This window comes from Anabas testudineus, chromosome 9 (genome assembly GCF_900324465.2).
Source record: "Anabas testudineus chromosome 9, fAnaTes1.2, whole genome shotgun sequence".
In the NCBI taxonomy this organism is placed as follows: domain Eukaryota; kingdom Metazoa; phylum Chordata; class Actinopteri; order Anabantiformes; family Anabantidae; genus Anabas; species Anabas testudineus.
In genome coordinates, this window is record NC_046618.1 from 6,303,579 (window position 1) to 6,331,163 (window position 27,585).

General features: G+C 40.1%; 1 protein-coding gene across 2 annotated transcripts; it reads right to left on the reverse strand.

The window, feature by feature from the left end:
• Positions 1–250: 250 nt before the first annotated feature.
• Positions 251–27,375, reverse strand: adgrd1 (adhesion G protein-coupled receptor D1). Of its 2 annotated transcripts, XM_026342269.1 has the most exons (26): positions 26,932–27,375; positions 26,793–26,829; positions 26,336–26,452; positions 25,773–25,871; positions 25,247–25,369; positions 24,991–25,167; positions 23,373–23,630; positions 22,116–22,183; positions 21,511–21,651; positions 21,322–21,372; positions 20,035–20,158; positions 19,573–19,680; positions 18,297–18,372; positions 17,206–17,347; positions 8,203–8,276; positions 7,468–7,591; positions 5,687–5,790; positions 5,328–5,439; positions 4,947–5,100; positions 3,242–3,308; positions 2,912–2,978; positions 2,678–2,769; positions 2,460–2,586; positions 2,332–2,373; positions 2,138–2,230; positions 251–2,037 (listed from the first exon to the last, which is right to left on the reverse strand). In XM_026342269.1, the coding sequence occupies exons 1-26, from the start codon at positions 26,983–26,985 to the stop codon at positions 1,942–1,944; spliced, it is 2,727 nt and encodes a 908-aa protein (XP_026198054.1). In that variant the 5' UTR covers positions 26,986–27,375; the 3' UTR covers positions 251–1,941. The 2 variants fall into 2 exon arrangements, with proteins under 2 accessions (XP_026198054.1, XP_026198055.1); XM_026342270.1 differs by lacking the exon at positions 25,773–25,871.
• Positions 27,376–27,585: the final 210 nt, after the last annotated feature.

Consider the following 27,585-nt stretch of genomic DNA (forward strand, 5'->3'; position numbering starts at 1 on the left):
CGTTGGACAAAACAAGAGTTAAGGTAGCTGATATTTTTCTCTTAGAAGTTGAGAAGCAGGAAGCATTTTCTTTGCTGCCCTTTGCACGATCTGTAAACATTTTAAAAGTGATATATTCATGAACACTACCACAAATACACAAGTCAAAACAACCAATCCAAACGTGAACCCAGTGGTGAAATAAATATGTAATAAAGACAACATTGATTTCTTGTCATAAACATTTTTAATAAAGATAACTGAAAGCACAAACCATGGTACCATAAGAAAACAATTATTAAAAGCCATATACACGCTTAGAAATAATGAAATATTTAACTTTAACTCGGGCACAGAGTAAGTTACAGTAAATCATGGTTTAGGGAACTTAATTTTGGTACAGTGTAAGATCAATAACATTTAAAATGTCACGTCTCTCTACTCTCACAGTATGGTAAGAAAAAAGCAACAACCTTAACAAGTCCCTCTGTTGTAGAACATGTTTCATATTTTACCACATGAAAATGTGTGAAAATGTGAAAGAAATGAGCAACAGAAACAGCTAAAGACAGCACAAAACTTCACAGAATTGTGTTGAAAACACAACCAATTATCACTGTTCCTTAAAAAGCATAATATACTGCAGCTTGCCAAGACGTGAGGTACTGCGAATACACCAGTCAGTTAATTTTGAGAGAGAAACACACAAATGAACACAGAACGTACTGATTGCTGAACTGTGATACTTTAACAAGACATGATAACTCAGAATCACAAAATAAATAAATACATTATATGAGAAATACTTAGAGTCTGATCCACTATTACTTCATCTGCTGTCATTATGCAGTTATTGTGTTGTGCTGCTCCTAAAACTGGATTAAAGCTGTATGAATCATGTCAGTCTTGTACAATAAATGGTTTTGCCCCCGGTGATGATGGATACTGTTAACAGATGGTGGAACCATTATGTCATTGTTTATAAGGCATACACCTAACACTATATTTAAGGAAAGTACACTGCTTTCCTTGGTCCATGTTATATCCAAACTATACCCCAAAACTACTACACATGTTTAAATTCTACATTTCCTGCAGGTAAATTAAGGCAGTTGTAATTACACTGATTCACTTGAATGACACATGTCAAACACATCACTGTGTTTCAATAAAAAACTTATTTTCTTTCTTGCTGAGAAGCAGATCCTAACATCCATTTGTCTGTATGAAAAATGTGAAGCCACCACTAGCAGCAGATGATTAGTCTACTTTGGCTTAGCACAAATTCTGGAAAAATGACGATGAAACAGCTAGGTTGGCAAGTTAAACCGGCACACTCATGTTAACCACAGCGCCATTTTTTGCACTTTTGTGTTTGTACAGATTAAATAAATGAAATATAACATGTCAAATGAGTTTTAGAGGCAGTGCTAGTAGGCAGATTTGGACAGAGCTGGGTCAGCTGTTCGTCCCTGTTTTGAGTCTCTGCATTGACGAGACACTGACAGCAGCTCTGATTTATTAGACTGACACAATAATGGTATCAGTCCTTTCATCTAACTCACAGAATGAAACAACATTTAAGCATGTTCACCAGAATGTTACTACTCTTTGAAATGAACCTTTGCAGTAAATCAGTTGCAGTCTAATCTCCGCTACATTACTACTGATGCCAGACCCCTGAACCTTTGCCTCAGAAAATCCTGTTCTTGTCTTTGGGCAAACTGTATTTCTATGACACAAAATAAAAGGCACAGTCGTCAGAGTCTGGTTTTCATTAAAGGTGAAGCTATGAGGCAGCAACACAACACCGTCTGGAATTTAACTTTCACTTCAGTGGATTGGAGTCTCCAATTCATTAACATAACATAGCGAGTGAATATTCGGGACAGTGTTTTTTCATTTTACACTCTGAGCTCCGAACTGCTTTGCTGCCACAGACAGAGACGGTGAACTACGGTTCTACACGGCGGACAGGTCGATACGATTGGCTGAGTTGGTGCTTTTCTCCCACGTGTTCATCTTGGTGGGAGTAACGTCCTCCTTGTTTCCATTCATCTAGATTTGAAGAGGGAAAGGGAATAATTAGACAAAGAAAGGATTAGATCGAGAAGTTAACAAGTCTTTGTGTTGACTAATCTTTAACACCAGCGCTCACAATGTCAGAGTTGAAGGGCTTTACGTTGATGTTTCGGATGGAGCTGCTGGTAAGGGACCACACCTTGGTTTTGTGTTTGAAAGCAGCTCTGACCTACAGAAATGAGTGACACAACAACAAACCCTGGTGATAAATGCCGCATGATGCTTATAAACACCACAAAAGCAACCATGCAAACATATTTACCACTTTACCTCAGAGTTGAGAAGACAGTGAAACAGGAAGACGAAGAAACCCTAGAAAAAAAGTGCATTTTAGGAGAAGTTTCAATAATCGCTGCTGACGTTGTGTAAATAAATGTTACTGCAAAGACCAGACTTACTTGTAACGAGTTGAATATAGCAAAAATATATAGGAATGGCAAAGAGTTTGTATTGACAGCGAGAACGCCGAAAATCCAGGAAATGCCGAGTATGGGCAGAAGCACAGCTACTGCCTTAGCAGTCAACCTTGAAACAGAGCATGTGACAGCCATGTTAATACAAAAGACCTGTATTTAATGCTTAAAAGAGTACTGCTAATCAAAACAAATCATCTCACTTGACTGCATTGGCATCTCCGTGAACCTTGTAATTCTCTCCACTGATTCGCGATATGATCCTGGTCACGGATATCAGAATCCCAATGTTCACCTGGAAATCAGAAAGAAGGATAAATACTTTAAACTCAGTTCCTCTTCAAACACACTTCACAATGAATACAGTTTATCAAATTAAACAAACTGAAAGGGGAACTGTAAAAAATAACATATGCTAATTCTTGCAAATTCCTCACCACAATGACAAAGAGAGCCGGGGCTACAAACGCCCAAATGGCTCCATTCTTCAGTGACAGCCAACAGCTGAGAAAGCAAGAGTAGGCGTTAGAGTAAGAAAGGAAAAAGAAAAATCACAGTGTTCACGTCCAAGTGTGATATTCTAAGTGTGCATTGCTGTAATGTAAATATGGAATGACATATGTTGTTACTGTTAGCCTAAAAGCTTTTTCTTTTATTTCTTCCACAGGTGATGATGTCATTCTTATGCAGCGCCATCAAACCTAACAAAATAAATTGAATTTCATATCACTCCCATATGTTTCTTTTAATGCACAGGTCATACTTACTTGTCAACCTTGCCATAACTGTCCAGAGCTGATGTTATGGACACCACACAGATCAATAATGGACATCCTGATAATAAGCAAAGAAACAAACTCGTTACAAATTCATCACTGTCACTTAGAAGCCTGCAAAGCCCTGGGGTAAAAATGTGATTTGGGTCCCTGGTCACCCTCACTTTGCAAAAAGTAAGTGAACCCTATTGTAATACAAATGCAATCATACATTTAGTAACAGATATGCAGAAGCCCAGATGTTCTAATGGCATAGTGGCTAAGATGCATATGTTCCCGTAAACTGTAACATGCCCAAATGATTAAGACCCCCATCAGTTTCTTTAAACTCTGCATCAATGCAGCCAGTAGCACAAACTGAACCAACCCAGAGTCCAGATCTATGCAAGGCAGGGTCACAAGATTGGGTAACGATGTATTAGCTTAATGTTTCAAATAAGCACTGAAACTATTGATTGATTAACTGATTATTAGACATTAAACAACCACCCATTTATAAACAAATTAATAATAAGTCAAAGTTATTTTTGTGTGTTCAAATAAAATTTCAACTTGTTAGTGACAGTGAGAGTAAGGAAAGCGCCACAGGGTGGAGTAGCCCAGTCGGTGTACCACAGTGAAAACTAAACCTTTTAGTCCTTTGTGGATGAGGGGCCCGAGGCAGTTGACCAGATTACAGGAGGCCTTGTTAGGCCTTGTTAGGCCTTGTTAAGGACAACATCGACACATGTTTCCAATACGCGTGTTGATGCAGGAATAAAGTCAGGATGATTAATGAATCATCTCAAAATAACCTAGTAGTCCTAAAAAGGCTTTGACTAAGGCCACAGATATACAGATCATGACAGATCTAGGCCAAACAGTGGGCCAAACGTATTCTTCATTTAATATTAACAAACATCATTCCAGCCCCATTGTAGTTGTTAAACACTGTGGCCTTTTATTAGAGCATTTTGTCCAACACGGTAAACTGCAACCATTCTAACACCTGCCTGTGTCTTTGTTGTTAAATCCACTGGTCGTTTAATTTATCTGCTGTGCTGCTAAATGACTATTTCCTTAAAATAATTAGGGTTTCTAGCCCATCACACTATGAGGAAACTTTTACTTTGGAGGAAATGGAAAATAAAGTACTAAACAGCCTTCATCACAGCTAACAGCGGCAGCAATTCATTTTAAAATGAGTATTTACTTTTTATGTATAACAACCATACTCCTAACTGTCGGACAAGTCTCCAGCACATAATTTGCTCTTGGCCACACAAACTGAAAAATTACTCTGGCCAGAAGAAAGGAAGTAATAAAAAAGGGATCGTTTTTCCACTAATGGGTTCAGCATGTTAAGGAGAGACTATGCATTCTCCAGCAGCCTGAGACGGTAGATGTATGTCCCACAGTCTCTTTAACTGTCCATCAACTTTGGGTCAATGAGATCAGGAAGGGCTATTGTTATGCTGGAATGTAACTCGAAGCAGATTTATTTAAAAGGGTCATAATTATATACACTGCATGGACATTATTTGACCAGTAAGGTTTCCTAAAATGTGGACAATAGGCACAATAAAAAACAATTAAGATGACAAAAGGACCCCGGAAAAAAATAAGCTAGCTATCTTTGTTCTATTCTAATATGGCAGATATGTCATCTGGGTTTTCCATCTAAGTGTGGCAATTTAAAATAGCTGATCAGACGTACCCCAGCCAATGCCATAGTAGTAGATGTGTTTGCTATTCTCAGAGCCAAACACCTTGACCACCATACTGTACAGGTGGAGGCCCTCCACCAGCATCCAGGCGAAGGCGCTCAGAAAGAAGAAATGAAGCAGGACAGCCATGATCTTACAAGGCAGCTGAGACAGGGAACAAAACCAGGTTTTTCCAATTAAACACATTCTGTTTTTAGCATTTTGCTCTGTTCAATTATGTCGTTTCATTTGATCACATCTTACATTTTTTCCACTGTAGCTCACTTTGCCTTTATTCTAATATTGTTCAGATTATTAGTCTAATGTCACTGTGGTTATTGATACGTCCATTGTAATAATTATCAACACCATAGTCTACATTGTGCACCTACCGTGTCTGGGTCAAAGCGAGCACTGATCAACAATAACATCTCTGCCACCAGGATGGCAAAAGACAAGTTGGCGTGTATGTGGTAGCGTTGGTTTCGGATGGTACTCACTGACCTGCAGAGCACGAGAAGACACATGAACTTCTACTGTGGTAGTCTGGTAGATAGATATAGTATATGAAATATGATTAAACATAAAAGCTGTACATTCAAAAATATGGATGTAGAAAACTGTGGGCTCCATGTTTATAATACATTATGTAAAATACAATATAATTTAGTGACTTACAGAGAGTGTTAATAAAGTTAATACAAAATAAAAGGCTGAAAAATTCTGCGTGTGATTGATTGATGATACTCACGACAGGACTGCAAAGGTGACCAGAGTGATGGCAAGGCAGAAGATGGAAATTGAACAGCCAACATAACCAATGGTTGATAGTGCCACCTTGTGGACAGTGGAGAGCTGTGTATGGAGACGAGTCAACATCAACAACGAACAAGACAAACGTGTGAAAACATTCTTATTGTCTGTTGCTTACATTTCAAGGTAGTGCACAGCGCCACCAACACACATGCAAATCTAACTGAGTTGGTTTCATTGTAGGGAAATATAGAGGCGCCCTGATGATGAATACAACGCTGACTCTCATTTGTATTTTTATGGCAGGCTACACTCTAGGACTGGTCATAAAGTAACATAAAAGGCATAAAGCCAAAACACTCGGAGGGTTAAACAACAGATACCACAATCTAAATTCAAATATTCCGTTTTTCCTTTTACATGTTTCATCTTTTCTTGACGTCAGGTTGTTTGTCACTCTACTCGCGGTAGATTTTGGTGTAAACAAAATGCACAATGTCCAAAAAGCCCTAGTGTGACAGTGGTAATTGTATTCCTCCACATGCACATATCCATGGCACCAGGCCCGGTGCATTGATGTTGTTTTGGAGTGCAGGCTATTTTGAGGGTTTGGGTTTAACTCTAAATTAACTGTCTTCACATGTGCCTTGTCATTACAGGAGCAAAGGGAACTCAACTTTCCAGAAAAGGAATATGTGGGATGTTCCCTCACAGCTGAGGGATGAGGCAGCCCACTAATTAGAGGCTGGCAAAGGGTAAGTATAGCATGAAAGAGAACTCTGCTCCTTAAATACAGCACTGACCCACTTAGCTCCAATAAGAACTCCTCTTTTCTATATAAAGAAAGCCTCCTGGATGATGCCATGGCACATCTTCTTGGATAACAGAAAGTGACACTGTAGTGACAATGCAAACGGGCTTGGGATTCCCAACGGCTCTACATGCAGATACGTGAATGTACAACACTGTGCAGGATAGTAAACAGGAGAACGTCAGTGTTGATGATGAAAGTTAACCCAGATGTTTTAAGAGGAGAGTTTTGGAGGATGATTCAAAGGGTCTGGTCTGGTCTCTTGACAGACTGTGGTCCTTGAGGAATGGACCACTGACCTGAGCAGTGACCCAAAAGAACCACATTTAATCTTAGTTGTTCCAAAGTACTTCTGTATAAAACCACCAGTGAAACCAGCATTGTGACTGTATAGGTCTGCTTACAATTAACCTACAGGGAGCAACGATAAACTACACCAGGTTCTGGTTGGTGGGTTAGTATGTGGTAAACCACTGTTTCCTGTCCAATTAGGCTCCAGCAAATCTACTTAATTTGTGACAAAGGTAGAGAGGGAGGAGCATGCTTATGAACATGACTCACTGTAAAAAGTAGCTACACGTTCACTATTTTAAAACACAGATTAAAGGAAAAGTATTGTGGTGGAAATCATCATCGGTGAAAACACTTTTCTCAGCAGAGATTGTTAAAGCAGGAAAACATAGTTGCTACTAATTACATCAACAACAGCTCTGTTTTATTCAAGTGTCCAGTAAACCCTGACGAGTGTGGTGAGGAATCAGTATTCACAATAGCAGGATCATAGGTGTAAAACAACAACTGAAGAACATCTTGTATTCTTCCTATTGTGACATACAGTATCACAATATCACTGCTTTGTGTGTTCCTCATTAAAAGTAACAGTGTACAGAAGCAATATGATCCACGATTAGTATAAAAATCATTAATCAGAGCATCTTGTGTATCAAAGTGAATCTAAAATGTCATACCTTTAAGGGCACCACTTGCATAAGGATGGCAAAGTTGGTGAGGTGGTTGCACAAACACACAGAGTACGTCATGTTTCCCTCGGAGCGCACACAGCCTTCATTGGACCATACAGCTTCATTTGAACTTCAAATGGGCAACAATATGTATTATTCACAGAGGAAAAATAAACTAACACAACAATTCTGGCATGAATAATAATATACAAACAACCGACCAGGTTTTTTTTTTTGTTGTTTTTTTTATAGCTGGCAGGGATCATTCAACACGATCCATTGTGGGAGGCAAACAGAAATGTAGAAATGTTCTAGCAGAATTTACCAGGGCAATCTGACAGGTCAGTCCAATAATTCACATTTTTCTTGAGTTTCAGGGCAAAGAGGAGTAAGAGAGTAATCATTCTAATCCAACTAAAACACACTCCCTCTTAAAGTGATTTATGCTTTCTAAATAGTGTCTTGGCTCCTTATATCAGATCACGATATTTTTACAGAGGGCTGTTGCTCAAGAAACATCAAACTGAAACACATGTAACAGTGGATGTTTCTGATTTGAATAAAAAAAGGGAAATACCCCTTTTTTATATAAATTATTGGTCATTTCTTATCATTTTTAAACCTTAAAGACTTGAGTAAAGAATATGCAAAGAGCCAACAATCAAGATAAAATCTCTTTGGCTCGGCATCTGAAAGAATAATTGAGACATGAGACATCTAAGTCACGAACACAAGACCCACCTGTAGTTCAAGAAGGCACAGTAGAGGAAGACTCTGTTGCTCTCATTTTGTATTCGGTCCTGTTGTTCTTTGGTCTGCAAAGGAAAATACAAATAAAGTTGACTGAGTTATCTTTAATCGCAAGAGAAATGTGATGTGTATGTGATACGGAAAAGCATCAGGTGTTGGGTTATACTGGAAAAGGAAATGATGATTGTTGTTTAATATATTAATATCTATATTAAGTAAAAATAATACAGTACAGTTATTGACCTAAAGAAAGGGAAACTGCTTTGTTAATGTAACTTGAGTAAAATAAAAAAATGCTTCACTTGTGCTCAAATGCCTGTAAAGGAAGACTTCAGACAGAGGTCTGAGATCATACGCAGTGAAAGACAAAATGCAGATTGACACTTAGTGAAGGTGATTATTACACTCAGCGAAAATCCCAACTGTCCTCAAGAAACTTATTCGATTATAAATCACTTTTTCCATGTCATTCGTTAATATGAGATTTGGAGTCCCCAGAGACAGTGAGCTAATGGCTACAATGCAAGAATGCGGTAATTGAGGCTTGGCCCTGGTTCCAGGTCAAACCACTACCCTCCTCAATCTGTCAGCTGAAGAAAACACTTCCACTGGCTGGTTGGGTAGACGCTGCGAGTCTGCACACCTCTTCCCATTCCCCAAGCCTTGACTCTCAGACTGACTAAGTGTATGATTAGATGGACTGGGTCTGCACTATTTCCTTCTGGAAAAAGTGAGATTGAGAGTAAAACTGACAGTCGGGCTGTCTGTTTCCTGGCCCCATACGCTCAGTGATTCACATTACAAAGCACAGGGCGATACATTGACTTCACTGTGAAACCGAATCGCCACTCTCATTCTGTCTGCTTCGCACACGCAGCTCTTTAGTCATCGTGTACTCTGACCCGCAGGATGAATGCAACACACACAGATTCATTTGGCCCATTAGAGTCGGCAGGACAATAAGCGCTAGATCCGTGAGTGAGCTATAAATGCGCCCCATCATCACAAGACAGCAGCCAGCTTTGAGGAGCTGCAAGCAACCCTGTGGGTGGATTAACTACTCCCATGGGGGCTTTAATAACTCACATTTCTTCTTGTGTGTAAATGAAAGCAGATGGAATTGAGACAAACTAACTGGTTCACGGGGAGCCTTGTTTTAGTGTCATATTTGCTCTCCACGCTCACGAACCTGTAATATTCCTTAAATGAAGGAAAACAAATTATCCACATTAAGAAGATACAAAGTGTGGATTATTGAAAATCAATCATCATCAAGCTATGACACTGTAGTCTATATAAAGATGTACAGTGAAATATCATATACAATACCCACAACACATTTCCTCTGTAGCGTCTCTTTATTTGTGGTTTGTTCAGCGTGTGTTTTTTGAGGTTCCTCAAAGTTGCTGCTGAGTGTTAAAATGCATTCTGAGAGCTGGCTGAGCTTTGCATGCATGCTGTTACCGGTTACCGGTTACCATGCCCAACTTTGTGCTCAGTCTGACCTCCACTTACTTAATATTAAGAGTTAAAGGTGCTATTTAAAGATTAGAGTGCTGAAATCACTCTTTGCTTGACATTACTCCTGCTAAAAACTTGTAGATGTCTGAAAGGTGACACTGTTTTCATGTAAGAGCTCATAATGCATAAAAGTTTGTGAACCACCTGTTTTATTTCATGATGTGTTGTATTTATTTTCATTTTAATTTAACACTGTTATGTCAGAAATAACAACAGTTGTCAGCTAAATGCAGGGTAAATGTTTGCGTTGAGATGTAGTGCAGCAGAAGTAAAAAGAAGCAGAAAATGACAATACTCAAGTACAGAGTAAGTGTTTCCAACTTGTACTTCACTATAATACTAGAATAAAATGCATAGAGTGCGTCTTGGTGCATGGTTTTTGACTTATATTATATTAATTGTGATGCTGCAGGTCTAAGCTGATAGATTGTTGACATAACACATGTTTCATGTGAAAATGATTTACAGAACAGCTTTGTCATTGTGCACCCCTGCCAGTGACTTACGCCAACACACCAATCGAGTGTCATCAGGAACAAGCCGCCTTCAACATTTTTCTCACGTTGACGATGTGTCCCTCTAACCCAAAGCATGCCTCATCCTTTCGCTTTTTGTGGCGCCTCTTCGGTAAAGCGACGAGGGATAAAAATAAACACTTTCATGCATCACAAAGGACCATAAATTGTGGATGATATATAGAACCTAACAATTTGTTTAAATGCCTCTCAGTCGTCTGTGGTAACTTTCAGACCTCCCATGACTGGCAGAGCCGTGGCTGTGGTTGAACTAGCTTCAGCATACACCAGCAGCATATAGCATATGTCTTGTCAAGTCCCAAAACCGTGGGCAACTCCGGGGCCAATTTAAATCTTTGCTTTTGACATCTGGTTCTCAAGTGAGGCGCAAATGAAGAAAAGATGTAAAAAGTGACACGCCGCCCATCATCTTAGTTTCAACCGTCAGTTTGAAACAGACAGTCTAGTGCCTGTACAAATACAACCCAAAGATGTGCATACTTTTGTCGTTAGTAATTATATTGCTGATTGAACTAAAACTCTCACACTGACTCACTCGCAGCTTTGTATTCACCCCCAGAAGCTTTAAGAGAAGAAAACTGTTGAACTATTTTGTCCACTAATAGTGTTCAGCAGTGAAACCAAATCAACAAAAGGCTACTTTCAAGAAATACATAAGATAATGTATATGAACTAAACTGAAACTATATTTCAGTCACAGTGGGTAAAAAAATCAGCTCTGAGCTTTTGTCTCGCACTCATCTGCTTATCCCATCCAGCACTGGTACAACAACATGCAGCTGCGAGAGCAGTTAGAACTATATACGGATCACAGACGTCTAAATAAAGGCTTTGTGTTACATTTAAAAAGCAGTGAAAAAATACACAACAGTGCGAGTGAGTAAGTGAGCGATCTTCTCCTTTTGCCTCAAACATTCCAAATATTTAGGAGCACACAGAGCTCGGGTGTAATTTGGACTGTACTTTCTGAATTTAGTGTAGATGCTGTTTTCTTACAGTGCGGCTGTCAGCATTGACACTTCAGTCACACAATAGACAAACCACAGAACATCATTTCTAAATACCATCATCTCTTTTTGTGGTGTGGTGTATGTGCAGTAGGTGGACGTTCTTAAAATATGTAGCCAGGATTTAACAATGGCTAAATTGTTCTATAAGACAACAGAGAGGTCATGCTGGCCATTTCCAAAAACTACACTGAGTGCTGTAATATTTAGAAAGAAGAAGAAGAAGAAACCCTTTCTTGCAGTATGTCTGGAAAAGGTATGTTGTAACATTAATCAGTGCATCAGGCTGTAAAAAACAACCACAGCTCAAAATCTGACCTGGAGTCTGAGACAAACCTGCTCCTTTTTTATCACCTTAAGATGAATACATTTAAGCATTACGCTGACACAACCTGCGTCTCTGACAAAGTGCAGCTCCTGCTGTTGTTGTAACAGGGCTTTTCAATCAGAGGCCGTACTCGACGCTGATCTACATACTGCATGTGGAGCAACAATCTGAACCCGCGCAGCAACACAACTGGCCTTGAGTGAGATCATGCTGTCCGGGGAAATGTATTAAGACATGCAGCTGTGGTCTCAGCTCAGTCTCGGAGGTACGGCGAGACGTGTTGATAGGCATGCAGGGTGTGAGTAAAAGTGGGGACAATTAAGCGAGCCCAAAAAATGCAGAATTGTTTGTGATAAGGTAAGTGTTGGGTGTTCAAATGTAAAACATATTCTAAAAAAACATACAGGGTAAACTAGCATGACAACGAGAGAGGTTCTCCATGCATTAAGTCATGCGTTTAATTCCCACAGGCTTTCATATGGGCCTCACTCTGGTTTCTGGCTTGTTTCTGTTTGCATTCATAATTGGAGGATTGCATGTAGAAACTTTGCAGAGAACTTGTGTGTCAAACAACGTGTGTCGAATCTGTTTATGGGAACAAATAAGTGTAAAAAAAAAAAAAAAAGATTTTTAGATGATGATGTCCAGCAATAATTTCACAACCTGTGGATGTGGATGGAACTTTAGTGAAAATAAAATGTACACCCAAGTTATATTAGTAGTGGTAGGTTAGTGGGTAGTTTTTGTGAACATGTGTTCCCACGCTGTGTGAGACTGAAGTTACACATAAAGTTTGTAGCCCTTAGAAACTTTTCTTTCTTCTACTTACACACTGTTCACAGGGTTTCTGCAGAGTTACATTTAGGGTGTTTTAAAACCATATAGACACGTCAATACCCCAGGCAAGGTAATACCTGTGTTGCTATCAGTGTTTGCTATCAGCCCAATCCACTGTAGCAACACGTCCAGTCTTAGTTTAAAGGTGTGTAATATCTCCAGACATGTCATTGGCCAGAGAATTGAAAAACATGTCTGACATCTCTAATTAAGGAACATTTTTTAATTTGAAAATCTTTATGAGGGAACTTCCATGCTTTCGAAAGACATTTCAAGCGCTGCAGTTACCACGCAAAAGCAGTTCTTTTTGTTTTGGTATAACCTATAATTTTCACACAAATTTTACTCCGACACTCTCAGTTTATTTTCTACAACTACAAAGCTTCTCTGCACATTCACAAACTCGCGAATGCGGCCGTGGGGTTGGAGCGGTGAAGCTGTAAAGAGAGACTCTGAATCTTTTGGCAAGAGCGGAGTAGCGAAAGCCAGACCTCCATCTGTGATTGATCAGCATGTTGGCTCACACAGCTCATGTTTTCTGTGTGTGTGTGTGTGTGTGTGTGTGTTGGTGTATGGATGGGTGTGGGTGGTTGGGACGGGGAGAAAGAGAGAGAGCAAGAGAGAAGAAGTAGAGTCTTTGCCCACAAGGTTTAAGCTGGGCGTGTGCTGGGAGTTATAAAAAGACTGGCAAAATAAAGAGCAGTTATTGTGGTAGAAACAACTGATACCAGCACCGGGTTACATAATTAAACAATTGCAAGCGTGGATATTGCAGTGTTAAATAACCTTTGCGTGTTTATCTTCAAAGATGCTTAACAATCAATCCACCATTTTCCACACGTATAGGAAGCTCCAACAAGTCTAGACGTCTTTGTAAACACAAATCACCCAGTTTCCCTTTCTGCCCCTGACCCCTTTGCTCACTTCCCGACAAACTCTCCTTAAGTTATGGGAGCAAACTTAATGGAACACTTAGTCACTATTTTTTGTTCTGTCACCTGGTGAATAGAGTATTTGATATGATAGAGTAAGAGTGACATCACCTGTGTAAAATGTACTTAGTATGTAGAGAAAAGAAGAAGCAAAGTTTGACGCATATTCATTTTCTAGCCAATGGAAGTACTAAATATAAGGCTATACAGCAGCCATGTAGCTTAGCGTAGAGACTGGAAACAAGAAACAGATAGCGAGGAAGTAGTCTGAAAACAGGTAATACAATATGTCACTTTATGTTTGCATAGAATCAGGTCAGCCTATATTCAATGTACAGACACGTGAGTGGTGTTGATGTAGTTTTCTAACCTTCTGCCAGAAAGCAAACAATGCAATGCAAACGTAATGATTTGTAGTTTTACATCATATCACAAATTAAATGAAACACAAGTGAATTGAAAGACATGTTAGTGGCCACCAGCGCTCTCGCACTGCTGCCACACTGTTCATTTTGGGCCTTCTTATGGAGATGCCAAACTAACACACTGCTTTATAAGCCCGTAAAGTTCGGTTGTGTTTTTTAAACCCTATAAATCGTCATATGCTCATCAAATCAATCTTGCCGTTCATTCACTTCATACCATCAGTGTGACGCGTTGACGGAAGAAAGTGACACAGAGGAGGTGTCAGCCTCCTTGTGTATGTATTAATGTTTAACTACAGACCCCGGTGCCTCCCACCCCTCTTCTTCTTCTCTTCTTCTCTCCTTTGGTCCTCTCAAACTGAACCAGTCGGACAGCAATAATAAATCACTGATGGAGCCAGGCTCCAGTCAACACCACAGCTGAATGGCGTGAGAAAGCATGTGGGCCTCCAGCAGCCTTGATAACACCTTGTCTAGGTATCAAACTCACTTTGTACCACATAATGCGAGATGGCGGCATCCTGGCTCTGGCTGAGTCAGTGGGAATGGTATGACCTCAGTCGGCTGTATCAGACAGCTCAGAGAGCATCAATCAAGACTGCAAGCTCACTCAGACACCCACCACATGGCTTTGACCTTCAGTTAGTGCTACCTGCCATGATAAAATGTTTTTTACAGGTCTGTGACTCCAGCACTCGGTGGGCATGTACATTATGTTTTATCATGGCAGGTGTCAGATAGAGAAAATGGATGGCATTTGAGTCTGAGCCATGACAATAGGTGAGTGTTTGTGCACTGGAAGTGATGGCACAACGGATTTGTAACCATGACAGCGTGAAAAGATACATGAGAAAGCTGACATATTTCTGGATAAGACACATTCAGCCCACCTGCAAAGTTTTAATGAAGTCACTGGGTGCTTGTCTGTTTGCAGGGTATGAACGGGCAGGTCAGCTGCAAATCACAGAGCACCGAACTGGTGCCATGCGAGGACTTCTTCGAGGTTTAACATAAACGATGATGGTCTGCCACATACTGCCTGTGCTGCCTTCCCTGCCTCCAAGCTAGTGAGGTGATAAGTATGTACCAGTTGCCAGAACATGTAAACTCCAAAAATAGTCACTTTTTGACTAAACCCAACTACAGGTCTGTGCTGCAATCCAGTAATAGCAAAACAATCCTATTTCTGGATGTATTCACAGCCAAAAGCACTGTGTGCCAAATTACGATGCGTCTCCTAAATATAAATGATCCTCTAAGCTGAGCTGAAAAGTGTTGGCATTGTGCGTTCCAATGAGTATGTGTTAGTAATAAGTATAAAAGCGTATTTGTAATAGGCTAGAGAGGAAAGAATGTAAGAAACTTGATTTATCCTTACATCAGACATAAAAGCAATCCAACTAAAACAGAAACACCTTAATGCAACAGACAGCAGAGCTGGAGAGCATCTCCAGCACACCCTTAACAAAAGAGATTTAAGCCCTCTCCCATGGTGTCTGCTAAAACAAACACAGTAATCATCGTCACAGGAATCATGCCAGATAATTGCAGCATAAACATTTATTTCACTGGAGAAAATTAGGACAAATAAAGCCATATTGCCATGGTTTCATGAGGCTGCATGCTTTTCATGCGTCCTTTTAGAAAGCCTAGAGAAAAAATGTATTTGTAATTCACTTAAATAGAAAGTGTTTACTTTTGGCAGGACTTGTAAAACAATACTATGCTTGTTGGGGGTTTAGTCAACTGGTTTTGATAACTGCTTTAATAGTGCCATTGCATGATAGTCTAATTAATATAATACAATTAGATAAAAGAAATTAATGTGCAAAAAAGAAGAAGAAAATATACAGTATATACAGTACATGGTTATAAAGTACATTACCACATTTCTTACTTTACTGGGAAGGAAGCTAATCCAAAACACATTTTAGATAATTATCATTATGAGGTTCATCTGTATATTCTATGGAAAACTGGCACAGCCCTGGCTGTAAAGCAGCAAAGAAAAAATATGTTGTTCATAAAAGAAAGTTACTGTTCCTTTGAAAGCCTCGAGTTCTAATGTCCATAATCAGTTTGCTTTCTGGATGCCATATGCAAGGGAAATTTTAGGCAGGCTAATGAAAACCAAAATAGGCCTTACTCTGTGAGCTTGTAAGTGCCCAGCTGCAGAAGCTTCGGCCAGTGATAGACTCTCATTTACTTACATAAGTCAACACCGAAAATAGAAATAATAGAGTTCATATGGAAGAATTTGTCACTGTGGTCCCAGCAACCCATGACCCTCTTTCCTCTGATAAGGTGGATGTCTCACACCTGACAACTACTGTATGTCTTCCACTCTATTCTCCCATGTACGGTGGCCCTTAGAGCTCAAAGCTCTGAAAAAACACAACCAAATGAAGAAACTTGGTAACATAGGTGCAGCATTCAGAAAACAACACTGCAAATTGACACAACACAACAAACACAACAAAGATTAAAACGCGCTGCCAACAGCAAAGACGACAACAAAAATGTTTACGGTGAGCAAGTAACTATGCATCTGTAGATCTACATGTCCATCAGTTTTTAATGCCCCTAGAAACAAAACACTTGTCTGCAATGATTCTTGACACAGTGCTTTATATGATTTTCACTTGTTATGACACACTGGAAAACATCATTGGTGGATCACTATCCCAGCAAAGAATTAAGAGCCTAAGATCACAGCTTGTACCACACAGACATTAAACATAATATACATGGTATGAATGGTAATTGTGTTGGCATACTTGTAAGAAACTTAATGTAACAGAGATATATACTCTGTCAAACCCACTAAATTCTAATGATGTGCTGTCCTATGATTAAATTGAGTTAAAGAGCTTGTCCTCTAATTTAGGTTGCAGAAGTAACGAACAAGAGTAACTTAGAGCCAAAGAATATCACCTGTTTCACAGATGTGTTTTCTGTTTGAATTAGCTGGGCAACAACTAGCAAAATTTTATTATTACAATGCCAGCAGATATCAGAAATAAAAAGTTAAAATAAAAAATAAGAACGTAGCTCCCTAAGACTTATGGCAGTGATTGATGCTACACTTGTAACTGTGACAGGAAACACTACAGACAGACATCTGTAGATCTAGATGTATAGTTAGTTGCTCCCCTTAAACATTTCCGTTATCGTCTGTACTATTTGTAGCATGTTTTGTTCGTTGGTTGTGTTGTGGCTATTTGCAGTGTTGTTTTCTGAATGCTGCGCCTATGTTATCAAGTTGGTGAAGCTGTTTTCCTATTTTGGTTGCTCTGTCTATTTGATTGTGTTTTGTTATGTTGCAGCGCGTTGAGCTCTCAGGGCCACCGTACAAATGAGATGCAAAAGAAAAAAAGTTTAGAGAAAAGTTAGGATTTTTCTTCTTACCAGAACATGGGTGAGGACAATCTTAATGAGGGGTGCTCCAGAGAGGTTGAGCGACAGGGCCGGCGAAGGCTCCACTTTCAGAGATATGAGGTTGCTTGCTACCTGGATCTTGTGATCCATAAAATCAGCTGCTTCGTTAATCCTTAGAGATGAAACAAAAGAGGGAAGAGACCAAGGAAACATAAGAAACCAAAGGAAGTCACAACATCACACATACAAACCCAAAAAGAAACAAAAGAATATGTTAAGAGCGACAAAACAGATTTCAGAGGCAGATAAAAGATAATTAAAAAACAAAACAAAACACAGCAATCTGGCAGTCACTCTCACAACGCTTGAGTATTACAGGCCCAGAACAGTAGCATCTAACTGGGACTCATGCAGACAGATCATCTGTCTACATAATTAATCACACTGACAACCAACAATATTGCAGCAATAGCTTTTTTCAAGATCATCTGCTATGTAACATTGGGATTATACAAGCATCACCTCTCTAAACAGGGGGGGAGACATATGAAAATCATTTGTGAAAGTCTCCAAATGTACATTGGCCACATGAGATACATTTTGCACTTTCACTTTAATTAACCTCCGTTAAGTGGGGAAAACAGGTTGTTTTATCACTGTAGGAAAGAAATGGCATTGCAGAATGAGTGGAACAGGTTGGCCCAGTGATGAGACAATAATTGAGGGTGGAGGGGTCAGAGATGGGGGTGGAGGTGTGGGGGGAATGGACATACAGGGCTAATAGCAGGGTGTATCAATCAGTGATGGCTGAGTGGTGAGATGAGAGATAGGTGAGCGGACAGATAAAACCCTGGCCCCAGGGATCAGCCCTTCTGTGGCTCAGGAAGCAGGGGCGCCTCGGCTCCAGTGAACCCAATTCCCCCACACAGGAGTTACAGAGAGAAAAGTCTGCTTTTTTCTTGTTGTTGTTTTTTTTTTTCTTGGCGGAATTCGTATTTACATTCACTAGTTATGTGTAGGACATATTTTCTTAGATAAATTCAAAACCAGCAGTTGACATGTGATGAGACTGGACTAACTTTATTAACTTTTCGCTTTGGGTTATGTTATATTCCTCTTACTTGGTCTTCATAGGGCTGATCTCTTTGTAGTAGCTGTGCATGCTGTGGTAGAAGAGGCCTACAATGGAGGTTTGACCTGTGGGGAAAGAAGAAACACGTAGTTGAATGTGAAAGGCTTGTGCAGAGGACTGGGAATGTCAGACACTGCTGCTAAAATGCTCACTCAGAAGGGATGTTAATTAGCGCTGCCTTGCTGCCGCACGCTGGCACTGGCAGACTAATAGGACAGCTGTATACTCGCACAAGGGTGAAAGGGAGAGGGCCGCAAACCACATGGATGTTGGTAAATCTTATGAAACCCCTACATGACTTCACCAGGAGAGCAGGAGGTCTGGTGCCCCCCTCTTTCATCTGACCTATCATCCAGCTTGGTCCCACCTCAGTACTGCGAGATAAACAATGAAATTGGAGGAAATCCTTAATGGTCGTGTTCCTCCTTTCAAAGCCCTACTACCCGGGCCCCACTGACTGCGACAACAAAAGCTTGCTGATGCCTATTGAATTTGCGGCATATACGCTGCAGGAGCAGTTTAACCTTCCAAAAATCATTTTAACAGTCCCACAAGAGTCTGCTTACACAGAGAGTAAGAACAGGAAAAGTAAAATATCCAAACACACCATCCATCTAAACAAACGTGTGGCCCTCTCTTTCCTTAATTAGCATCTAAAACTTCTCCTTGGAGCATTCACACAATAAGGTATTCAGAACGGTGAGTTCATTCGGTCCTGGCTCTAATGTGTCAAGCTATAACATATATTCCACTTGTGATAATAGTTCTTTAATGTATTATGAAAAGGTTTATTCCAGTGTTTGAAACGCACGCAGTGGCCCGGAGGAGCCAAGGGAATCTGACCTGAACACACAGTCAAACAAACAAGAGTTTTAATGGCCGCTGTAATTGCTGCTCTCCCTCCTTTTGCTATGTGAGGCCATTTCTTTTCAAGACAGAGGAAAAGTGGAGAAATGGTGCTTGTTCTCTCATTCCGTCTGTTTTCAATAAAAGGGTATCTGCCAACTGAAAGTCATAGCTGGATTTCTACGGTGCACTATGACGCCACACAAAAGCTCTCATGGCACTGGCGTCATACATTTTCTCCTACAGTATGTTGACAGTCTATAATCTCAGCACAACAAACAGTTGTGGGTATAGTAGTTGGGCAGTATCATACCAACTAATGTGCAGGATTCCCACTGAACCTAGCTACTATTTTCCTAATATAGAGACTACTTAAGATGTCTTGTCACTGAACATAGTTTTGTAATATTTGCACTTACACTGCACGGTGAAAGCCTCCCCAGGCACGGAGATGTAGTTCTTGCCCTGCGTGGGGAAGCGGTAATGTGGAAAGTTGAAGTTTTGTGGGATCCTCACCATAGAGTAATCTGTGAGGGGTCAAAGATGAGAAAAAGCAAGAACTGTTGAGAAAAACTGGCTGAGGAGCAAACAACAACAGCAATCTGCCTTATCAGAGGTGGATCAAAGATGTGCAGCATCCCGGGGGAGACTCAAGCAAGCTTAGCGGCAAACTAAATATTTTACATAAAATTTCAAAAAACACCCACACCCCTGAGAGGCAAAGTGGAGGGAGTTCATCCCTTCTTGTTTGACCCGCAATTGTCCTCTGAATAGGAAAACGAATGATGTCAGCTTGACGCTCCATGTCCTTCTACCCTAACCGTGTCTCCACAAACTACAAACAGTGAGTCACCTTTTTGGAGAGCTCACACCATACTGACCTGCAACAACAGATGTTCCACCCAGTGTGATAGAAGAGTGCGGGCTGGGCTCCAGGTTAGTCACCATGTGTTCCATCACTCTGTCCACCGTCTTGATCAGACCGCTGACCATAGGGGTGGACTGCTGCTCGACGATCACCCAACAGAAAATCGTTCACAATCAGTTCACAGTCAGTTCACAGTCACCGCTTTAAATGTGCAGCTTGTACCAGAGGAATCAACCAGCACTGAGTCACGCTGAGCATTCAACGCTAACACAACCTCAGTGTGATTTTTGTTTTCTAGGCTCAACGTACAAATAAAAAAATAGGTTAAGTTAAAGGGTACTTCATCAACACAGTACTTGAGTGTAACAGTATTTAATCTTCTGCGGCTATAGAAAAATGTTCAAAGTTACCAAAGTTAAAAATTTACCAGGCAGGAAAGCACAATGAGATTATACTACTAGAGCAAATACAAGATCTAGTTTTGGACCTTTGGAGCCAGAAGTCAGTGATTTAACTCATGAATGACCAGTAGAAATATACAGAAATATGTAGATAAAAGTTATTACCACTATCCCTTATAAGCTGGTAGTGATATCAGACCAAGTACGGCCGTGGCAGGAAACTTCCAGACTGCACTTTAGGCAATTAGTGGAAAGTAAAAGATGCTACAAAAGCTTTATACAACATTTGTTATGATACACAAATATTTGCTTCCATGTATGCATTGCTAATATTATAAATCACACCTACTACAATAGGAAAATAAAAAAGAAACACAAAAACATGATACATTTTCAGACACTAAGCATAAACCTGAAGCAGTTGATGACAAGGGACTTTATAGAACGCTGTCCAAGTTTTGGGTTCCCATATGTGAACATCTGTTTCAGCTTGCTCCTACAAAAACATGTCTGCTCTGAGCAGTCAGTGTACTGACACCACACACTCGCGCAGAATGTCTTTCTTCTGGCAACGATGTGCTTGTATATGCGAGGACGCAGATTTGGCTGGGACGGGGGGACAGCACAGGAAACTGAAACTTTAAAATGAAAGCATTGCAGAGCAGTCTGCAGCACTGTCTTGTATAATTTGCACCACCTCATACTGTAATACATGTGGAAACACTGCCAGGTACTGTTCTCGCTTCTCGGCTCTCCACTGCTTGTGCCAAGAATATGCAGAGTTAAAATCTCAAACTCATGGATCTCTTAAATGCTATGAGTGAAAATATTCACCTAACTGCATATGCTACATTATGTCATGTGTGAACATTGCAAACCAACAGTGTGAACTCATTTACCTCTGGCAAGCCTCCAAGAGACAGTATTTCTTCCAAACTTTTGAGAAAAGCCTGAGTGGAAGAAAAAGAACATCATGGAACTGTTGTATCATATGCGCAAGGGTGGGCAGTGTGACTTGGTGTGAACTGGTGTTGCAAATCTAATGTGTGTATTAGCATCAATATGCATGTCAGCCTGTGCTCCAAGACCTGTGTGAGGTTAATGGCATAATTGTGAGGAATGGTCCCGTTAGTCAGCGTCTTCAGGATGGTCGACACTGGCATGGACACCAGTTCCTGGAGCTTCTCCTGCTGGCTGCTGATGGCAGGAAAACCCACTACAGTGGTTCTCTAGGGTGATAACACATCAAGAATCAGATGAAGTTTACGATCAGGAGAAGGTTTCCGTTGGTGCCCCAAACTTCCAACATACACAGGATGTTTAGTGACTGAAAGCCTGATTTCAGGGAATACTCTTTGGACAAGTGATTCAGTGTTGCTCTTTTTCAGCCTAGTGCCCTACGGGGAAACATTTTGTGTGTTGAGTGTTGTTGAGCAGCTGTCTCCACTTTCTCCTACTTCTTTATCTGTTTTATACCTCAAAAGACTGACAAGACAACTCACATGTGCTCTTAATATCTTTTTCCCAGCTCCTCTGGCTTAAAAAAAGGAATAAATAACTCAGTAACTCAATAAAATGCTGTGCCTCTATTGACTCAATGAAAAAGACGTGTGAAAATGTGTCATATAATTTCTATGTGGATTCTGTATTTGTATACAAAAGAGTCTTGCTAAGTCATAACTAACAAACTTACAACTGTTGGCGTAGCTGAAGTGATTTCCTTGGAGACTGTGGGTGTTAAAGCAGAGACAATGGCTTGACCTAGAACAAACAACACAAAGGATTCTGTTGAAATAGGATAGGATCTATAGGGTGTCCACCCTTCATCTCTGGTGGATTTTCCAGTTTAAGTGGTATTTCACTTTTTGTCATTTTGTTATTGGATCTTTCGTTGACCCTGTAGTTAGATTTTATCCCCATATAGTTTAGAATGTGAGACTGAGCGGTGCTCAGTCATGAAAGGAGATGGATTACAATTCCCACATAAAAGGCATGATCAACCACATAGTACACTGAGACTAGCTTCTGTAAAAAGGTTAAATATATTTCACATCTTTGCTGTCACTTAATAAAAACAGTGCTAACTAGCTACCAGAAAATGACCTTATATGGATGTACAATAGAGGTATCACAATGAACCACTCCTGCTCGTCTTTGGTTCAATGCAACATTTTATATGTCTGCTCTGGAGAAGTAAAAATATTTTTCTGTAACCATAACAGTCAGGCTCTTTGCGTCTGGTAATGGTCTGTGGAATATATTGCTTTTGGTAACTACTTCGGAGAAGAAATAATGGCAGTGGGAGGTTTTGACTTTGCACATTGTGACCACTTGAAGCTGAAGTACACAGTAATCATTTTATACATACGTAACAGAGGAAACAGTGTTCACCCTCACCAATCAGTATGTTTCATACTGACAACAAAACAGCAAAGGGTGATTCAGGCTACAAATATTGGAATATGGATTGTTACACAGAGTCATGATTGCCTATTATTTAAATAAATGTCAAGATGTTTTTCTTCTTTTATGGCACTCAACTGACCAAAAGAGGTAAACAGCAAGCGAACAAAAACAGACAGGGGGCTGTGGGTTTTGTCTTAGCACGTTATAACCCGTCACATTAAATCAAAATGATCTGCCCCCTGCAACACAACATGCCTCTGCACTCTTGTAAATACTTATACGGCAGAACTATGTGAGTCATAGCACTTATGTGGTGGAAGGTCATGAAAATATTTTGTGCGAGAAAGGTCATGTTACAGGGAGGTGGTAATATTGGTATTATTTCACATCTTTGTTGTTGCATGCATGTTGTGAATGAACAGTAGGGACAAGGACGGAAATTGCTTTTGAACCCCTATTTCCTCATTGTAAAGTCAAGAGGCAGCATTACAATAGATGTCTTAGAATGACAGGAAATACTTTCCAGTAAACCATGATCCCCTACCTATAGCTGCATTGTAGTAGAGCAAGATCTCCTCAGGTGAAAGAGCCCTTTCCCAAATGACAAACTCATCAAAGGCGCCCGTTACATAGTGGCCATAGTCCCTGTTGTTGCCAGTTCCAATGACGAGGTCAGGGTGGGGGTCACCATAGCTGTCTGAGACGCTGCCAGTCACGTCATTAGCAGAGAAGGTCCCGTTGATGTAGACGTTCAGGCCGTCTGTTTTTTTCCATGAGAAGAGGATGTGGGTCCAGTAAGGTCCTGGAAGAGAAAACAGTGATGATAGTCAAATGAATGAAAGAGTAGGATACAGAAATCCCTGCATGAGTATCTTCTAAAACCTTGTTACTGATGTGGGGAAATGTTCATATCCTGTTAATCTACTATTTATTAGTGGCAACTAAGGATTACTTTGATCACCTATCAGTGCACACATTATTTTTTCTGTCACGTTTTCTCGATCCATTACTCTGTCAGTCTTTCCAGAGAATTAGGTGATGCATTCAAGTGACTCAAGCAACCTGAATGCTGTCTTGCCTCACTTGCTAATGACACTGCTAACGTAGCTAGCAGGTACAGTATATTAGTTCTTATGCATGCTCACCACTTGTGTAGCATGATTGATTAATTAATTGTTTCAGCTCTATGTTATGATTTGCCTAACGCCTGTGTGCCCACAAGATCGTGAAGCCACAAACTTACCTCCCCCTTGTTTCTCAGAAATAAATTAACAATAAAGTCCCAAAAGACAATACAGTGCATTCACTGTCTCAAAGCGATTCTGCCAGAAGAGCAAAACAACCACAGCACAGGCTCATTTGTATTTCAAATATAAACCATATGTGCCACAGAACACCACCTTTTAAACATCTGAACTTTCAGCGTAACGTGAACATTACTGGTCTTCAGTAACTGAGGACACAGGGCACCTCCAGGTTTAGGTCACGCAGAGAAAAGTAAGAGATTTCGACATTATGTCCCAAACTTTCAACATGTCACCCTGTATGAAAACCAGATGACTTTTAATCTTCGCTCAAATCAAAATTCAGTTATGACGTCTCGTGAACATAAGCTTGAGTAACTGCAGCGAAAACAAAGATGACACAAGTCATTTGAGAAGAAAATACTAACTCATAAAGGCGTCGCTGGTTTGCTTATTCAGTTTTTTCGAGTAAGTTTAGTAAATCGTTTCATCTCTTTGAAATACAAATGAGATTTTCATCTTAAACAACTGGTCACACTCCGGCCTTTATTGTGTTTCACATTTCATCTAACTTGACATTTTCTAATCACCAAACATTGTTGTATTTAAGGAGGAAATGATAGAATCTCAATTTTAAGTTATTTAATTGCAATTATGATTTGGTTAACTGAAACCAAATGTAGCCTCAGCCAGTTCATTTGGTTGGGAAGGAAGACACTTCTGAGATTTTTAATGTTATGTTTAATGTTTTGTGTGAGAAAAGAATCTCATAAATGTTAACCAAACCATAATTGTAATAAAATAACTATACATACAAGCCTACAAGACCAAAACACATGGTTTTCATGGGTGCATATGGGAAAAGAAACAAATAAAAAATCTTATGTGATATGGAGCAGATTCCTTATATAGTCATACCTGGGACGGGAATTTTGGCCTTCCATCTGTGGTTGTTGCCTCGTGTGTAAAACTCCACATATCCTCCCAAGGGATTGGTGTACACAGAGAAGCCATTGGAGATAACTTTCCCTCCGGAGGCTACAGCAAAACGCGATTCCACCTCATGGTTTTTCCAAAAAAATGAGAAAGTAATCCCTAAAGAACAACAGAACCATTAATAGAAGACACTGAAATAGCAACAGTTTGTCAAATGATAGTACCACAGTGTGCTCACCTTCAGGACCACACAAAGTAGGATCACTAATGCATGAATTCTGGTAACTTCCAAAGTGAAGAAAGGTGCCTCCATTGTCTCCATTCAGAAAGATGCCTTTATTGACCATTCCTTCAACAATGTCTACAACACAGCAACAATCAGAGACATCATTTTGCATTAAAATTAGCAGCAGTATCTCCTAGCCAGGAGGTCTCAGCGCCAAAGAATTCACAAGTTATTTATCTGCTAATCCACCAAATCAAATTATCCCCACTAGTGAACTAATCATGAAGACATTAGTGGTGTGGTTTGATTATCTTTAATTATCTATCTGATTTAACTAATGATTATGACCACTAACCACTAAAAAAACATATTAAAAAGAAATCATGAATTCATCATCATTCATCATAAGCTCTGTGGGCATAAGAGTGACCAAGGAGAAAGGTGTGAAAACGCTCAGCTCAACTGTGTGACAGGACAACAGAGAGCAGTGGGTGATGAGCAAATGACTGTGAGTGAGCGAATAGTGACGGATCCTCACCTACTGTCGCAGAAATGTTAGTGTAGGCAGAGTCATTGGTATACACATAAGAAGAGTTATGGGAGGAAGGGAGCACAGTGTGGTTGTGGATTCTGAGAGCTGGACAAAGACAATAGAGAAAAAACTGTGACTGACACGTTTAGAGACACATAACAGATGACACAGAACAGTGGAATGAAGTCAGTGGGAGGGACGTGGTGCGCAGGTATGAGACAGAGTGATGCTGAACTGAGTGCACAGCGATAGTGCTCAAAGAGAACTCCACACATCATGCTCAAATCTATACCCGATCCCTCTTCAACGTGATCACCTATTTACATAGGAGAGGTACATTACCACCTCCAGATTAGAAGGTAGCATTTTAAAAGTTACTTAACAGAGATAATTTTGTCCTATAATTTCAGTCTGACAACACAAAGGCTCTTAACACAGTGACACATTTAAAAAGCATGATGGCTGTGGCTGAAAAAAACAAACCATGCAGACAGAAACCAGAGGTAACATTTAGCTGGTGCATTGCCATGACTGTGCATGTACACAATATGTTTTATGTGTGCACATACTTATGTTACTTCCGTTAACATAACCTGGTCTGTTTCCAATCTGGTCCCACAGTTCCTGGATTCCGTCCACAGCATCGAGAGGCCAGTAATGAGAGGCTGTGGCCAATACCTGTAGGCCTGGACGAAAGAGAGCACCAGTGAACAAGCGTCCAAAAAGGGCTTTCCCTCCAATCAAGCTCTGTCCCTTTACTCTAACAGTTATTTTCCTGGCACTCCATTTTGGTTTCTGGAAGGATTAAAGTACTGGTAATAATTAACCCAACAGCTGTAAAGTTGTTTATGTGGCAGAAGAGCAGTATACAAATCAACAGCATCCTCTGGTATGGGAGTTACAGACTCTGACACTTGGTTCTCACAGTTCTCTGTATATTCCTGATTCAATACTTTGTTTTCTTTAATATGGCAACACGAAACAATATGGAATAATCCAATCATCCAAACAAAAAGGCATTACTACCTGGATGCTTCACAGGTTGTACCACTTGAGCATAAACCTATAAGGAAATCAAATTACATTTATAAACCCGGGCATACAAAAGATGAGCAGATTATAATGCGAATGGATTGGACTAGGATTGTCAAATGTGTCCACTTACCTTAATACAGGAGACAAAAGCTGTAAAAAGATGAATTCGCAAAGTAAATTCCATGGCTTCCCGCAAATCTGCACCATACAAATTGTCTACAACTGTTACATCCCCAAATAAAGACGAATCCAGTGGGAACCGCTCATTATTCCAATATGTGGCAACTTGTGATCAGTGCATATGTCCAAAATTAAAAAAAAAAAAAAGAAAAAAGATAAATAGTCATAGAGAGTAGTAGAGCAAAAAGAGATCAGTTTAGTGCTCTGGTGTGAGGCAGAAAAACTTTAGAAGTCCCTCTTTCATGATAAAACCTGAAGCGCAACTTCCCCGCACAAAACTGCGATTATCGAACTGCGATCTTTATTCCCACATTGAACCAGGACTTGTTTCTTTGAGCTTCTGTGCCTGCATCTGGAAATTGCCAGGAGAAGAGGAGCTCCGTGAAGGCACAATGTGTTGTTCGGCCGAACGTGGGAATTGCAAAACGTGATGTAATTTTTTGGATCCTCTGAGGAGGGGCGTACGAGCCGTGCGTAAATGACATTTTGTGCGTAATTGGAGATTGTACGGAGAATGAATGAGATCAGGATTTGCGCTGTGCGACCCAAATACTGTTTAGATGAAATAACAATAGGCACAAACGAGGTCTCATGACTAGTTTGG

Coding starts and splice junctions, on each gene's coding strand:
- adgrd1 (XM_026342269.1), bottom strand. CDS start 26,985: ATGGAATTTACTTTGCGAATTCATCTTTTTACAGCTTTTGTCTCCTGT. Junction 25,872..26,335: donor TGTTAACGGAAGTAACATAA/GTATGTGCACAC, acceptor GTCTTTGTCCAG/CTCTCAGAATCCACAACCAC. Junction 22,184..23,372: donor CTACTACAATGCAGCTATAG/GTAGGGGATCAT, acceptor TGTTTGTTCTAG/GTCAAGCCATTGTCTCTGCT.